This window comes from Ahaetulla prasina, chromosome 2, assembly GCF_028640845.1.
Source record: "Ahaetulla prasina isolate Xishuangbanna chromosome 2, ASM2864084v1, whole genome shotgun sequence".
NCBI classification, from domain to species: domain Eukaryota; kingdom Metazoa; phylum Chordata; class Lepidosauria; order Squamata; family Colubridae; genus Ahaetulla; species Ahaetulla prasina.
The window spans coordinates 277,270,484-277,287,819 of record NC_080540.1 but is presented as its reverse complement, the minus strand read 5'-3'; the positions used below and the strand labels follow the sequence as shown (position 1 = coordinate 277,287,819).

The 17,336-nt window shown below is 38.2% G+C and overlaps 2 protein-coding genes across 3 annotated transcripts in view; both read right to left on the bottom strand.

The window, feature by feature from the left end:
• The window catches only part of TTC33 (tetratricopeptide repeat domain 33), a 39,860-nt gene extending 32,469 nt beyond the window's left edge, over positions 1–7,391 (bottom strand). Inside the window, exons 1-2 of the mRNA XM_058169980.1 lie at positions 7,147–7,391; positions 5,342–5,571 (exon numbers count right to left, since the gene is read on the bottom strand). Of these exons, the coding sequence (XP_058025963.1) occupies positions 5,342–5,562 (221 nt within the window). The 5' untranslated portion in view covers positions 5,563–5,571; positions 7,147–7,391. The remainder of the gene's footprint in view (positions 1–5,341; positions 5,572–7,146) is intronic.
• Positions 7,392–9,501: 2,110 nt separating this feature from the next.
• Positions 9,502–17,336, bottom strand: part of PRKAA1 (protein kinase AMP-activated catalytic subunit alpha 1) — a 34,594-nt gene continuing 26,759 nt past the window's right edge. For both annotated transcript variants that reach the window (XM_058169979.1, XM_058169978.1), the window contains 3 exons: positions 16,178–16,661; positions 15,940–16,066; positions 9,502–14,227 (listed from right to left, as the gene is read on the bottom strand). In XM_058169979.1, coding sequence (XP_058025962.1) covers positions 13,983–14,227; positions 15,940–16,066; positions 16,178–16,661 — 856 coding nt within the window. In that variant the 3' untranslated portion in view covers positions 9,502–13,982. The remainder of the gene's footprint in view (positions 14,228–15,939; positions 16,067–16,177; positions 16,662–17,336) is intronic.

Here is a 17,336-nt window from a genome sequence, read left to right as displayed (position 1 = left end):
TGAGGGTAGGAGTTGAAACAGTTTATGTCCTGGATGTGAGGGATCTGTAAATATTTTCACGGCCCTCTTCTTGATTTGTGCAGTATACAGGTCCTCAATGGAAGGCAGGTTGGTAGCAATTATTTTTTCTGCAGTTCTAATTATCCTCTGAAGTCTGTGTCTTTCTTGTTGGGTTGCAGAACCGAACCAGACAGTTATAGAGGTGCAAATGACAGACTCAATAATTCCTCTGTAGAACTGAATCAGCAGCTCCTTGGGCAGTTTGAGCTTATAGACCATTATAGACCATTGCTGTGTCTCAGGGTCATGAGATCCTCTTTTATGTCCTTCTGTCAAGCAAATGTGGGGAAGCCAGATTCACTTAACAACCAGGTTACTAACTTATCAACTGCAGTGATTCATTTAACAACTGAGGCAAGAAGGGTCGTAAAATGGAGCAAAATTCATTTAACAAATGTCTCACTTAACAACATAAATCTTGGGCTCAATTGTCGTCATAAGTTGAGGACTACCTATATTGGGTCAATACGTGGATGCAGCACAGTTTAGAACTGGAGTGAGAAACCATGGTGCCCTTAGCTGGTTCAAATTACAACTCCCAGAATCTGTGCCCTTGGTCATGATGCTGGGGATGAGAGGGGTTATTGAAACATTTGGAATCCATTAGACTACCCCTCCTTTTAGTTAGAGGGCGCCCTTTTAGGAAACTCATTCCAATTGGCTCTCCTGATCCAAAACATCCTTTGAAAAGCCAGCAATAAGAGTGGTTAATTCAGTTCTTAAGTCCTGAGGAGAAGCCAATCACCTTTGACACAACTTAATGGTTTACTTGAAGCCAGACTCTGATGTGATGTTTGAATCAAGAAGTGCTTAGTCTGAAAGCACAGAATAAATAGAATTTTGTGATAGAAAATATAGAAGAACCTTTGTATCAATCTTCTGAAGGCAGGAGTAATATGAATACAAATAGTTTCACGCTTAAAATGCTTGCTCCAAATCAAACTGACATAAGTGAGTGTGTGTGTGTGTGTGTGTTTGTGTGTGTGTGTGTGCGTATGCGTATGCATGTATGTGTATATATGTGTGTGTGTATAATTTTATTATATATATATATATATATATATATATATATATATATATATATATATATATATATATATATATATATAGGTCTTTGGTTGTTCGGGTTTTCTCCCGTGTAAAATTGGAAGTGTCTTGGCGACGTTTCGACGAAGTCTCATTCGTCATCTTCAGGCTTCAGCTTCGTGCTTCTGGGAGAAAACCCGAACAACCAAAGACCTATATACAAACACCCGTGAAAACCTCAGAAAACAAATATATATATATATATATATATATATATATATACACACACACACACATATACATATACATATACATACATACATACACACACACTTATGTCAGTTTGATTTGGAGCAAGCATATTTTTAATATTTAATATATATAATATTTCATTTACTATTATTACTATTTAATATTTCCTTACTATTAAGGAATGTATGTGTCTACTCAAGCACTTGACAACTTCACAAAATAAAAGGAACCTATTTCTTAAAAATACTGCATGAAAGGAGGTGCTACTGCCATCTTGTGGCTAGTTACATTACAATCTTTGGAGGGTTCCAAATTCAGGGATAGTATTTCGTATTTGCACATTACAATTCAGCTTGAGTAGAAAACCATCAAGACAACCAAGGGCTGAAGAATAGATTGGAAAATTTAAAAAAAAATTCCCAGAAAAAGCCAATGGCAAACCATTTCTATTTTGCTGACAAAGAAATTACACAGACATATATAATTATCAGTTCAAGCAAACTTAAGAGAATATTTACCTTTTTATTTTATATTAGGCCCACCAAATAAATGCACTTAACACAGAGAACATATTTGAACAGTCCATTTTTGATAGAAGGCCACTTAATTTAAATCCCAGGCGATGATTCTAATGTATATATTTAATATTAAAGTATGGGGTATTAAGCGGATCACAAACAGACAATTATTAGAGAAGTTGTGACTCACGGTGGCTCCTTTCAGGTAGAAGGAAAATCCAATGTGTCTCATGTAGTATATAAAACAAAGCTGACTTTTAGTTTTCATATGGTAACTAAACCAGTTCAGTTAATTATGTTTTCATCTATTTGTTTAAATATAACTGGCATAGCAAATCAGATCACAAGTTTACAAAGCCTCTTATTATACTAGAAGAAAGGACCATCTATAGCAGGGGTGTCAAACTGGAGGCCCATGGGCTGGATGTATCACACGCAGACCATGCCCACCCCAGCTCCACAAAAGAGAAAAATGGCATGAAATGTCACATAATGGCTAAGTGACACCATGAGCTTGACATCCATGATCTATAGTATGGGTGTTCAAACTTTTTGCTTGCCTGGGAAGCATTGAGTGAACAGAAATTACCTTGAGCTGCATATAAAATATATACCGTATTTTTTGCACTATAAGACATACTTTCTCCCCACTCCCCGAAAAGTGAGTGGAATGTTTGTGCCTCTTATAGAGTACATATTGAGGCAGGGGGAGGGGGGTTGGTTCCCTGCCGCTGGAGAACACTGGAACCTTCACTGCCGAGCAGATGATTGGCGGTTGGATCAGCCTCCCAGAATACCGCCGAACAGCTGTTCTAGGCGGCAGGGATCCCCGCCACCTATCGCCACCAATCCCCACCGCCTTTCACCAATTGCTGCTGTCAATCCCCGCCGATCCCCGCCGCAAATGGTGATTGCTACCACCAAATGGCAATCAGTGGCAAATGGCGCTGGCAGTGATCAGCGATCCCCGCTGCCTAGAACAGCTGATCAGAGGTATTCCGGGAGGCTGATCCAACTGCCAATCAGCTGCTTGGCAGCACAGGCTCCAGCGTTCCCCGCCGGACGGCAGCAGCACAAGCATGCTAGCCAGATGGATGCTGGGAGGCAGAGGCAGATTTCTTCCCCCTTGTTTTTCTCCTTTAAAGCTAATTTGCATCCTATAGTCTGGAGCATCTCATCGTGCGAAAAATACTGTAATTAATCTAGAAAAATCATGTTAAAATTTTACAACGTGGGGCCTCATTACTAGCTGTCCAGGGCTGCATGCAGGTTGGATACACCTGATCTAGAGTTCTTAATGATAGTGAAACAAATTCCAGCACTTGAACAAAGCCAATGGTGTGTGGCAAGCCAGTCGTAAAGAAGCAATATCTGGAACATCTGAGCTCTTCCATTTCTATAACAGCCCATCATTAAAAGGGTACATCAATACAGGTAGTCCATGACTTACAACAGTTCATTTAGGTTCAAAGCTACAATGGCGTTGAAAAAAGTGACCTGCAACAATTGCAACATCCCCATGGTCACATGATCAAAGTTCAGATGTTTGGCAACTGGTTCATATTTATGACATTTGCAGGATCCTGATCATGTGATCAGCTTTTGTGACGTTCTGACAAGCAAAGTCAGTGGAGAATCCAGCGCCAACTCCGAAGTGAACCTGGCTGAAGCCATTTTTTGCTGCCTCATAATTGCCACGAAGCCAGAAAGGGGGAATGGAGGGATGAAGTAGATAGCCAGGCTCCAGTCAAAACAAAATGCTTTATTGTGGGAACCAAGGTCATTGAAACAGGTGACCGTTGAAAGTGGAGAAGCGCTTGCCTTCCATCATCATTGGACAATATGACCGGTGACACTTGGGGGGGGGGGAAGAGTTTGATTCTTTTTATTATCCAATAAACATATCTTTTGAGGAATCTACCTGCCTCGGAGTTATGCTTTCAATTGGTGCGTTGCTCGGAACACTAACATCCAGATTCACTTAACAACCTTGTCACTATCTTTACAAAATGCAAGGATTCACTTAACAACGGTGGCAAGAAAAGTTGTAAAATGGGGCAAACTCACTTAACAAATGTGCCACTTAGCAACATAAATTTTGGGCTCAATTGTTGTTGTAACTCAAGGGCTACCTGTATAGGCAATATTGATTTCTAATGTTATGTGCAGCATGTAAACACCACAATCTTTTGCAAGCTACGTGAGACCATATAATATGATCCAAGAATCCAATGTGCCACAATTATTTAATTGGCAGAAAAATCAGGGAGGGGAGTTTAGCTTAATACTAGTTACTACTGATTGGTTAGTAATCAAGAATTTACTAAAAATTTACAGATGATTTTCAAAAGTTCTTAGAACTGGAACCTACCACTCAAAATCTACCAATATCATACTTTTGTTTTACAAAAAAAGCTCTCATCACCATGTCTTAAAAGGGTATTGTATCCTTGGAAAGGTGCAGAAGTCTGGGGTCCAGAATGTTTTCCTTTGTTATACAGTTCCTTTGTTATAGAGTTACAATGGACTATTGATTGATCGATTGCTATGCTGTTACGTTTGTAAATACCAAAGCTAGGGGGAGGGGCAAATCATAAAATAATGTACAATGCAAAGGAGGAGGATATGGAATTATTTTTCTCTCTGCTAAAACACTAGATATCACCTAATGATACACTATGAATTTAAGAAGTGTAAAATTTAAAACTGGCAGAAGGAAAGATTTCTTCCTACAAAGCATAGTTGAAGAACAGAATTGCCGAAACCAAATGGCCACTTGATATGTGTCACAGGTAATTCATTATCTGGAATCTCACAGAAAGCATTACACCTGCCACCAAACTAGTCTTGACAAACTAGAGCCACAGTCCATTACTGCCGACAATCTAGGACTGGAAAGGCCAGGAATATAGTCAACTTATTTCCCTTTTACTTTCAGAGCTAATGATGAATCAATCTACTTTTATTCTGACTTGATCACCAATTATATTTAGTAGCATAATCTGGTACAAATTATGGCTAACATTCAGATTGGTGAAAACATCATACTCACCAAAGTTACTACTGAAACTGCATACTGTTAGTAATGGAGAAAGAAGAAAAGAGATGAATGTTTCCTAACTATGGTTAGGTGATTAGAAGAGTAAAGCTATACTTAGGGTTAGCAAGTTGACACTTCAAAACCCGTATGAGATACTCCATAGAAGACATTGACTAACTTCAGACTTGCACTAAACAGTAACAGAATTTCTCTCGTTTTGAGTAAGTTGTATGAATCCTGAACCCTACTGCAGTGATACATAAACCATGTTTTATAGTGAAACTACGTATGAATCCAGCCACTGTAGATTATTCAATCAATACTTAGATCTTTATAATATCAATATAACATTAATATCAACACTGTTTTAAATAAAACAAATGGTAACATGAGCAACTATCTAATATGGAATAGGACATATACATTTAGAGGGAAAAGTCCATACCTTCCATTTTCAGCTAAAATTGCACCTTCGTCCTTCAGATGTTTACTTTGGGCTACACAGTCTCCCAAAAGAAGCCCCTTTTTCCTTTTCGCTTCATGAAGCCAATCAACTTCACTATTATCAACCAGGACCTGCTCATCAGCAGCTTGAGCTTCGAATTGCTGGGATGTTACCTTAGATACCTTCTCACCAATCTTTCTCTTCCATCCAAAGGAAGCCATTCCAGAAAACTAAGAAGAATGCACATTTAATTATTGGTATAATTTTCATCTATACATAAACACATCTATTTCAATTTATCACATCAATTTATATAGGTAATCATATTATGTAGCAAATCTAGCCTAAGTAACAAATCAATTTGCTCAAAAAAGCCTTAATTTCTGCTAACAAAATCAGCTTACAACTTATCATTTTGCTATCTACAGGTGTTCAAATGAATTAAAAGCAACATCACAGATGCTGGCTGGGGAATTCTAGGAGTTGGGAGCCCCTAGATCTTAAAAGTTCCAGAAGTTGGCCTAAATTATAAAATGCTAGCCTTTAAATTCATGGACATTTATACTATTATTTTTAAAGTACCGTTCAGCCAAAGACAAAGCTTAGGCATACAGTAGTGGCCAAACTTGTGGAAACCTTTTGAGAAAAGTGTACTTTTGGGGTTTGATGGCTAATAACACCACTTGGAGTTTCAAGATAGTCATATTCCACTGCTGAATGGCCTGGGAATACCCCAGACCTAAGCTCAATTGAAAATCTATGGAGCCAACTAAAAAACTTGTTAGTCAGAAGTGACCCAGCAATAAAACCCAGTTAATAGAAGCAATCATTCAATCTTGGTTTCACATTATAACAGCTGCAGAACTAAAAGACTTGGGTCACTCCATGGGAAGATGTTGTAAGGCCATAATTAATGCTAAAAGTTACCCAACTATTAACTGACATGGTGATAAATTTTGTATATATCATATTCTCTATGGTGATAATTTGGTTTTTCTACCTGTTTCACTTTTCTTCTTTATACTGTAACTGCTATTCTAATAGCAAATCCTTCATAAAACTTATTGCATTACATTCTTGATTAAATTATCTTTCCATTGATATACAATTTTATGGTACTACTCCCCCCAAAAAGTGGTATTATTAGCTAGTTTTAGAAAATATACTTTTCCCAAAAGATTTCCACAATTTTGGCCACTACTGTATGTCAGCTGCTTATTTATACCCAAGAGAATTCAGACAATCAAGGCTCAATTTCAGCATTCCCACCCTTCAGGTTTCCTAAATTTCCAAACACCTGAAGAGCTATTCATCTGAAAGAGTATCTTCCAGTACTGGATTGACAACAGGCAGAAGCTCTGCCATTGCTGGAACCATGATAGGCATTTTGCCACCCTGGAACTACAAGTCCCAGAAGTTCTCGCAGTGAGACTTAAGGGAGTTATAGTTCCTAAAGTCTTGGGAAATACAAGGCAGCCATCAAGGGCTAGGGGCTGTTTTTCAAATATCCCAAGCCACCCTTTACATAATGAAAATGCAAAAAGGTGCAATAAATGACTTTTATTTATTTTTATTTATTTATTTTTATTTATTTATTTTTGTCGCACAGTATATATAAGCATAACCATGAAACAACTATACAACACATAAGCATATATATGAGTATGTAATAACTATATTAATTGGATATAACGAAGAAAAACAATAGGACAGGAACGGTAGGCACGTTTGTGCTCTTATTATTATTTGAAAAATCTAGGAGAGAAAAGGACAGAATCCAGTGGAAAGAAGGGTACCATGATTACCTGGAAGCTCCCCTCTCCAGCGGTGTCTTCCTACCCCCGTCGTTTGTAGAATAACCACAAACCGGAAGTGGAAAACCCAGACATAGCGGCGCTCTACGCAATATCACAAACTCTATGCTCAATTTCCGGTTGTTTTTGCTTTTTTGGAAAGTCTGCTCTAGCAGACTGATCTTCTAGACTGATCCAGGGAGAAAAGGAGCCGGGATTGGGGAGCACCATTAAAGAAAAAAATATGTTCTGTGTACCGACCATGAGACCATTCGTTATGTTTATAAAATTAACAGTAAAGGACCTTCAGAGTTCCACAGCGAGCCTGGTCCTAGGATTGCGCCGCAGAGTCTACTGGGTATTGTAGTGTGTTATGTGATCACGTGACCGGTATGGATTGCTACTATTGGCTAGCATCAGAACTTTAACCGTCCCACTTGCTGCGTAGCACCACTTTGACTCCTTTGGGGAAGGATGGTCCCTTTATGACTTGTGGACTTCAACTCCCAGAATTCAATTTCCTCTTAGCAATACTGGCTCAGGAATTCTGGGAGTTGAAGTCCACAAGTCATAAAAGGGCCCTCGTTCCCCACCCTTGCTTTACTGGATTAAGTTCTTCTCCACACAATCCTCAGGTTGGCAGAGACAATGTGAAGTGGAAATAGCACCTTGGCCAATCCACATTCTTCCTCTATTTTTTCGTTCTCTCTGACAGTGGCGCCTTCTTGTTTATGTGCAATTTAAACAAATGATGAATTCCTCTGGCTTTGCTGCCCTCCCTCTTCATGTCACTTGCGGGTGGTGGAGGCATATCTGTTGAAGGGTTGTAGCAATTCCTCAAACATTAACCTTGAAATTCAGAGGTGAATAGCTTGTTTATACCTTAGTAAGCTATAAACACCTGAACTTCTAAAGAATAGTAAAAAAATAAAGTCTCTTTAAAGCTGTGTCCAACCTTGGCAACTTTTAAGACTTGGGGGCTTCAGCTCCCATAATAAAGGGAGTTAAAGTCCATAGATCTTAAAATTACCAAGGTTGTACACCAGTGGTGAAATCCAATTTTTTTTTACTACCGGTTCTGTGGGTATTGGCTTGGGCGTGGTGTGACTTGGTGGGCGTGGCAGGGGAAGAATACTACAAAATCTCCATTCCCAGTCCACTCCAGGGGAAGGATATTGCAAAATCTCCATTCCCACCCCACTCGGGCCAGCCAGAGGTGGTATTTGCCGGTTCTCCGAACTACTCATTTCTGCTACTGGTTCTCTGAACTGATCAAAATTTCTGCTACCAGTTCTCCAGAACCTGTCAGAACCTGCTGGATTTCCCCAGCTGTTCACCGCTGCGGCGCTGCCTTAAAACAAGCTTTATTCCATGTAATTTCACAGTAAATTTGGGTAAATTTTCTTGACAGCAGTAAGAAGATTGCTTCTTTGTCTTCCTCTAGTATGTTAGGTTTTTTAAAACTATCAATCAAAACCATAGTTGTAGGATTTGGGCATGATCTCCCATACAATAATTAAATCCTACCCTGGATCAGCCAATACAGATCACCCCCACCCACCCCCCAAAAAACAACACCACACAACCCAAATGATGAAACTATTATTTGAGTTGTTTTCCCTCTCATCATTTCTCACCAGATCAGAACTGTGGTGGCAACATAGTTTTGTAGACATCCACTTTGGGGGAGGATAGAGTAGATTGGTAAACTCCATATAAAAAGAAGCTGGGTTTATATTTAAGTTATGGTTTGTTTAAATATATTTGCTGACTTAAACCATTATCAGGCCATATTCATAACTTCAGCTTCTCTGTCCACAGAGAACAGCTGCCAATCAGAGAAAATTATCCTGGGCTTAGTCAGGAATAGGCAATGTGGTCTGTCCGTTCCAATTATCTCACACTACTAGACCCATAAATCACTAGGGCTGATGGGAGTAATAGGATATCAGGCTCTCAAGCCTGGACCACAAAGACTGACAATATGTACATCCAGCCCTGGTTTCACCCGAGTCCTCTGCACTACAAACGTGTTTCAGGTGTACTTATTTATAACTTACTCACCAAATCCCTTAAGCCTTGGTGGCTGATTGGCAATGGTAATAATACCATTAATGAATCCCTGACAAATTTCTAGGAAGCCTGGGATTCCTCAGAAAGCATGGTTATCCTCTGCTCTCCCGTGGGTCAAAGATTAGGCTCTTCACTGAGCCCCACTTCCATCAATAACTGGAGGATCAGAAGTTGTTATTAACCCAATTTCAAAATATATTTCTCCCATTGTAGTAAACCTCCATCAATATTGAGAAAGTCCTCAACAATTAAGGATAGATGAATTAAGAAAGCTAAGAAACTGTACCATGACATTTCAAGGTTTACTTGCATACAGTTTAATGTTTGTTAAAAGTAACAGGTCATATACAGCTATCACAAGCATTTTCATTCAATATTGATTCCCTCCCAAAAGAGAGAGGGAGAAAGAGAGAGAGAGAATATGCAATAAAAGTAGGCACATATTGTTTTTGAGAAATGGTGATCATCCATTTCATAAGCAATACAATGGTAAAAATCAGTTGGCAAAATTATCTCAAATTTTATACTGATTGAAAAGTTAAAAATGACAAAATATGTGAAAGTCAGCCTTTGGAAAGATTGCACTATGAAAATGGATGGGATTTTTTTTTTACTTTTTACCAATGTTAAGAATTTACATTGCACAAGGTTTTCACTTCCTACATCACCCCCCCCCCACTTTTCAGTAATTAATTATGAAGTGTTTGCAATAAAAACAGATCATCTGAAGGGTTTTTCCAATGGAATGAGCCCAAAGGAACAATATTTGAATAGGCTGCTTAGTCAAGCTATAGACTTGTTATTTTTCATTTTTAAAACAGATTTTTTTTTCTCTTCACAGTTCCCATCATGGTCAGTTCTGCAAAGTAGCTTGTATTTCATGATCAACGGCTCTGACCTTCCTGTATCACTAAGAAGTGCCAGTAAATAAGCTATTGGACCATACAAGGCCTGAGTTAAAAGAGGGGGGGGGGAGTAATTTCAACATCAATATTTTACTCTAAGTCTAAAAATTGTTACAAAAACATTGATTCATTTTTTTGCTTGAATACATCCAAGATATTCTTCTGCCCAAGTTAACAAAAAATTAAAAAGGGAGCATTGAAATGGCTTTTAAAGAAAAATTACAAAATTCTGTATTTAAGAATAGGCAACTGTACCTTTTTGCTATGTACTTTGGCCCTCATTTTCCAAAGAAGTTAAGGCCTGATAATGTGACACCCCCCACCCCGCCCAACACTCAGTAAAACTTATATACATTAAAAAAATTAAAAGTTTTATACATGATAACATTTCTTAATGTAGACACCAAATATAAAATCAAGCTGATGAGGCTAGCAGATATCTTCCATTCATTTCAGTTGGATTTGAGCAGGAAACATACAAAAGCTACAGTTAAATATGCAGACAGTTTTAAAAATATGGAACCCTGAAGTCAACACAATATTACTTCGGGTTGGACTTAGAGCCACTGATACAGAGAAACATGTCACTTATGGTTTACACACACTAATTTTTAGGTATTTTTTTTCCAAATTTAAGATTGTAGCTTGCCAAAAACAATTTTGAGCTATAAAGGAAAAAAAGGTCATTTATGCCATTTGCCAAGTTCAGTTTTAACCATTCCAAATTAAGACAGCATCAATAAAAAAATAAATCACAGTAATTGTATAGATGCAGCAGAGCAAGATGTAACAAGTAGTTTTATTTTCTTGTTGTAAATTAAGGACTACTGCTTGGTCCCCAAGACAACCATCTCTCTTTATATATCACAGCAACACTATTTAGCTACCGACTCCTTTTACACACACATATACGCACCCCGCTGCCCTTTCCTTCCCACACATTTTATCTCTTTTGGAGTACATATTCATGACTTTGAGTCAAGTTCAGTTATAAAATCAGTTTAAAATCTGGGACGTAATGAAGTATGAAACTATATCATAAGATCACCTTAAGTGTTCACCTCTAAAAAGGCCAGCACATGGCAAAAGCCCATGGCTATAGATTTGAGGGCCTCCTGACCATAGCACAAATTTTGAAGTTCAATGTCTACTTAATTAAATTATTTAAACAGTGCAGCTTCTGAATTCATGCATTTATAGACTGAACCAGGCTTCTTCAGTGCATCTTGAGTTGCTGATACAAACTCACTAGATACACATTATATTCAAACCCAAGCCTCTCTTTATCAGCTGTTCTTAAATTCTTTGCTGGGACAATTCAGTTGGGTATCTCTGCTATACATTCCCATCAAAGTAAAAGATTTTACTTTACAAGATGAAGCCAAGCTAATGTCTCCTTGATAATGGCTGGTGTACAGTTTTTATTACCCTGCTTAGCATGGAAATTGGAGGCTGATGATAATTGAAATCATATTGCAAAACATTCCAAAGGCACCACATTAAGCAAGAGAAATTAAGAGATCTGTTCTCTGGCATCTGCGCGTCTTATAAGAAGATGCTTTGTCATTGTTTGCTTAACCATGGTTTGTTGAATAAGCCACAATTGGCTGGGCATACATATCATAATCCATGTTTGCTGAATCACAGTCTGTTAATAAGCTACAACTAGCATAGCTTTAAGTTTAACAGCTGGGAGTCACACAACATGCTAAGCCAGGCAGAAGCTGTTATGCCATAGCATGATATATGAACCTAACCCTAAGTCTCATTAATAATCACATATTAATGGATGTTTTTCTTAATCATATGCATATCAAATCACAGTGAAGGATTTGCCTGTGTTCTGAAATTTTCACTTAGTGCATCTGCATTACCCATGAACTAGTGTTGCATCTGCACGAAGCAAAAATCAATTTCAGCCTCTTGTCTGTTTTTAAGATGAAAACTCTTGATTGCTGCCTTATCTTAACTGCGGGCTTGTTGGCAAGGAACAATATCCTAGGATTTCTATTTCTTCCACACCATTAGCACAACTGATAACGAAAATAGGACCAATATAACTAGTACAGTAAGTCACATAGACTGATATCAAGAATTACTAAAAGATCATCTACAGTGGGTAAATAAACAGAATTCTTGTCAACAATAAAAATAAGGAGGGAAAAGTAACATCATAGTTTGTTATAGCAATTGTGGAAGCTAAGAGGAGCAGAGAGGACATCAAAACAAATTCATAAACACAAGAATCTGGTTTATCATCTCATTTCAATGGGATTTATACATTTGGAATCTTAATTTATATGCCAAGAATAATCAAATTGTGCAAATTGTGGTTAAGTGTTACGTCTTCACCAAACAAGAATTGCTGAAACATGATACAGTATTTCCATTTAAACACCATTCTATAATTTTAATCAGTTTAAATTAAGCCTCCTTTAATTCTTTAGTGTAATTTTATCCAATTAAAAAAACCCAAGATTTTTCACAGTAGAGAGGGGGAAGATTTTCTCTAGCAGTTTTTCAATAAGAAAATTTAATTTGTGGCAGCTGACTCATTTCTGACCTAACCAATTAAGTTCTACACATATCAAAACAAAACCAAAGTTACTTCATCTTTCAAAACTTTTAGAAATCTTAATTCGGTATATATAAAAGCAGTATAAAAAAGTGATTATGCAACACAGGCAAAATCCAGATCACTCTTACTACAAGAGTGATCTGCTAGAGATCTGTATGAAAACTATATGAAAACAGGAGCCATTGAAATCCCAGGGCAGGGCAGGATTCCAAGAACTGGATACACCAGTCTGGGCTATCTTATCAGCCATGGAACCATTGTTTTTAGATTCAGGCACAGAATCCATATCCTGTTGTGGCTGCAAAAACTGCTTCCACACACCCAACATGGGTCAGAAAACCTGCAGAGTTGCAATCTGGGTCAAGCATAGTATCATTCTCACAGATCAGTTGTGTTGTGGTGGGAGGGAAAAATACCCCTATCTTATGAATTCTTCCTAAGGTCACCTGCTTAGATCCATGGTCGGAAGTTGTGCATTCGTACTATAAATTCTGATTGCCTTCCAAGGAACAATAAAACACCACTCACCTCACCATTTTACAAAGTGCTTCCGAAACTTGTCACATGTAACAAATATTTGAGAAAACCCACGCAATGTATTTTCAGACCCTGCCTTTCTCTTCATTGAATTAAGCTGAAGATTGTTATATTTGGTATTATAACTTTCAGGACACAGTCCGAATTGGTCAAAGCAGAGTACCATTTTTTTTTTGTCTTTTCCACTCAAGTGCACCACTTGGCTGTTGAAAACTTAGGGTAAGTGCCAGATGGCTGAAGTGCTGTTTGACAGGGGAACACTTTTGTTGACACAACAGAATACAAGCAAAGACGGTATCCAAAAGTTGCCTTTTGATCTCATAAATGAGCACATGTACTGTAAAAGGAATAAATTATCAGCATACAAAGGTCAAACTCCATGAAGCCCTAATGATACACAATGTAAAACATACTGTTCTTGTACCTGCACATCATTCCAGTAGACTATTTAATCATAATTTGCTTCGGTACATTAAAGATAGCCTTCCCCGACCTGGAAACCTCCAGATGTGCCCTTCCTAATCTGCAGACAGAATGGCAAACACATCTGGAGGACGTCTGGTTTGGGAAGGATGCAGTATGAGGTGTAGACTGCTTCTAAATGCAAGTTCGATTCCTGTGCAAACTGCAATGTGGCTAGTCTTCTCAGTGCCAAAGTTAACTGTAACTTGATTATAATTGGAAGCATTTGACTATGATTTTTTTTCCTTTTTCGGCATGCTTATTGCTGTAAAAAAAAAAGCCAACCTTATAAATCATTGTGCAAGTATTTTAATAAGATTTGCACACATTTCAAAAAATTCTATCGTGTGGCTCCCTGATCTTGGGGTTAATTCGGTTGTAGAAGAGTCAAGTGAAGAGGTCACTGAAGAGGTAAGAGATGCATCAGATGGTTTTGCTTGAACATCAGGGTCCGAGTCCTTCTGACCAGATCTATAATTAGTCACAGAGCCTGACCTCTGGGGAGTGGTAGTCCCTGATTTTCCTTCAATCATTTCATCTAGGGCAAGCAAAGAGAAGAATTGAAAGGCTAGAACAATTGGAGAAATTAGTAAAGAAGACACAATGTTAAAAGTCACCTTTCTATGTATCCAGAATGAACATTTTACCATTATTATTGTTTCTAGTTGGTTGCAGAGTGAGCCATGTGTTTCAATTGAATTTGGTTTTTTTATCTACGTAGAGCAATGCTGTCAAACTGGATTTCTTCAAGGGCCGGATCAGCATTGTAGTTCTCCATGGGGCGGTGGTGGTGGGAGAGGGGACGGAAACCTCCTGCAGCACCCTGCTGGCCAAAATGGGCCGCAGGAAAACCATCCCGTTTTCAGCTTGAACGGCCTCCTGCAGCACTCTGCCAGCCAAAACAGGGTGCAGAAGGACCACGCACGTTCCCCCCGCACCCCGTTTTGGCTGTCAGAGGCACCATGGGCCGGTCCTTTGCTATTTCCAGGCCAGCCCCGTGGAGCAGATTTAAGCACCCTTGAGTTTGACACCCCTAAGTGCTTCCCCAGTTTTTGGGATAGGCAGATGTTGCTGTCTGATGGTGTTCAATATATCATCCAAGGATGGGTGTAATTCCAAGAAAAGGTGCCTTTTGCAACTGACTTATGGGGATTTTGTCAATGACAATGGTGCTCAAGTGGTGCTCCAGATCTTTTGAGAATGTGCCTATTACTATTAATTATTATTAAAATTTATTAGAAAAACTCTCCCCAATTCAATAAAAGCTCTACTTTTTTCCATGTGGCCAATTATAAATCAGGTTGCACTGGTGTTTGCCATTCCATTGATTTTGAATATCATCAAGAAGTATATATGGTACCAGTAATGAAAACTGGAAAAAAAAAAAGCTTTTGAGACACCACAAAAAAAGTTTATTACCGTATTTTTTGGAGTATAAGATGCACCTTCTCCCCCCCAACCAAAAAAAGAGGGTAAAAATCTGGGTGTGTCTTATACCAGCTTCTCAAACGGAGGTTTCAGAGGCTGAAAAAAGCATCAGAAAAGAAGCCCCCAAACAGAGCTTCAGAGGCTTTTTTTTCTGAAGCTCTGTTTCGGAGGCTTTCACAGGCAGAAAAAAAAAGTTTTTGGTGAAACAGTTTCAGAAGTTTCAGAGGCAGAAAAAAAAGCAAAAAAAAAAAAGCAAGGCACACAGAGCTCACAACCAAGGAACCTGTTGCTAAAATTCACTTCTGGGAACAGCTGATTGGGGGTATTCCAGGAGGCTGATTCACCCACCAATCAGCTTTTTTCTTATTTTCCTCCCCAAAAACTAAGGTACGTCTTATACTCTGAAAATACGGTATTTATATGTATCAGGATGAAATATTTTCCCATGTGCTGCCTTATAGCAATTTCTGATGGTCATATCTGTGCTGACCACTAAAGCATATATTGCTATTCGTTTGCAGATACTGGATGAATGGGAGAAGCAACCTGAGATCCCAGCTACTTTCTAGTTTAGTTTAGTTAAGTTTACTTTACTGTCATTGCACCTCGTACAACAAAATTAAATGCCATCTTCATTTTTATGGATTTCTATTCTTACGGAATTTTAACTTTTGCAATTAATTTTAAATCTTCAGTGGCATGATCCAGACTAGCACCCCCATAAGCACCACAGAAAGCAGACAGTTAATCTTTCTTTCCCCTTTTATAAATGCCGATATACTCTACATAAGAGGCTACCTGCAAATAACCAGTTTTACATACCATCAATGCTACGGAAGTCCAGTAGATAAGTCCTGCTATCCACCTGGTATAACTGCAGGCTCATTTTGGAATATGTGCCTGTTACTGGATTCTTCCTCCGAACACGCAAGTAGTATGGATTTACAACCTAGGAAAACAAAGTAGAAACTTAACAGAAAACATCAGAAGAATTATTACATTGATTGTCATCATCTGAAAAATAATCACATTTGCAGGGAGACAATTTAACCAATCTCACCTTCCATTCATAATCCAACTGCTTGATTGCCCGACAAACTTCTGCCATTATATCATTTGGCCGACTCTGACTCCGAATTCCTAAATGCCATTTAGCTCTTCTAACCCCCTGATGTTTGGACTTTTGAGGATTTAGCTCATCGAGTGTATGGCGTGACCTTGGTACCTCCGCAACTAAAAATGGCACTCTTTCAGGGTGAGGTCGGGAAAAATGGTCATCAAGAAAGGAATCTGGTGGGCTTGTAGCTAAGTAGAAGTCTTTCGCTTCATTCATTATTCTTCTATTATCTATAATGAGGTGATAGGCAACTGCTAAAGGATCCTGATGATTGCGATTATATAAGCAGCTGAGCACTTCCTCCTCTGTACATTCAAACTTATCACAGACTTCTTTTAAGGCTTCGTCATCAATCATAGTTGAACTGTAAGAAGGATCTTCAGGAAAGAGGTACTTCGGGAGGTCTTGTTTAAACCATTCATGTTCCCTAGATGCAAAGCAAGAACCATTTTAAAAGCTAGTCAGTTCAACCATTTTGCCATGTTTTACTGACAGAACATGCAAAGTACGCAGAAAAAAACATGCTAAAATAGGGAAAATCTCTTTCAATCCACATATGGATTTCGCTGAACTTGAAATTGAAGTCCAGTTAGATGCTGTGACCATAGTAATAATCGCCCGATTCAAACATAATCTTTTAAGCAATATTCTTCTCTTCCCTTTTATAAATCTGAAGAGCTTAGCTTCAGATTTCTCATTGATACAAAATAAGTCACCTTTATAATTAAAACAGGCAGTTGGAATAGGTTGCAGTACTGCACTTACAAAGAAATTTTTGTAAGTTTTTCTTTAACCTCTACAGTGTGACTATTCCATATGAATGTTATTTGTAAACATATTCAAATCATAATTAAACACAATATAAAAGTTAAGTTTTATATTTTTAAAACTCAGCAAAGCAGTTTAAATATGGGGCCTGAAACTGAGTTTCCTGACTTGCTAGTGGGCTGGAAAAGACCTTCTAGTAGTATGGTGTCATAACTGTAAAAAAAATAGGATGAAAAATCTTCACACTCATTTTTTTGAAATGGGAAGGAGAGTTAAAATTTGGAACAAGACTGTTTTGTCTTACAGAAATCTCAAGTGCCTATTCCCACTTAAA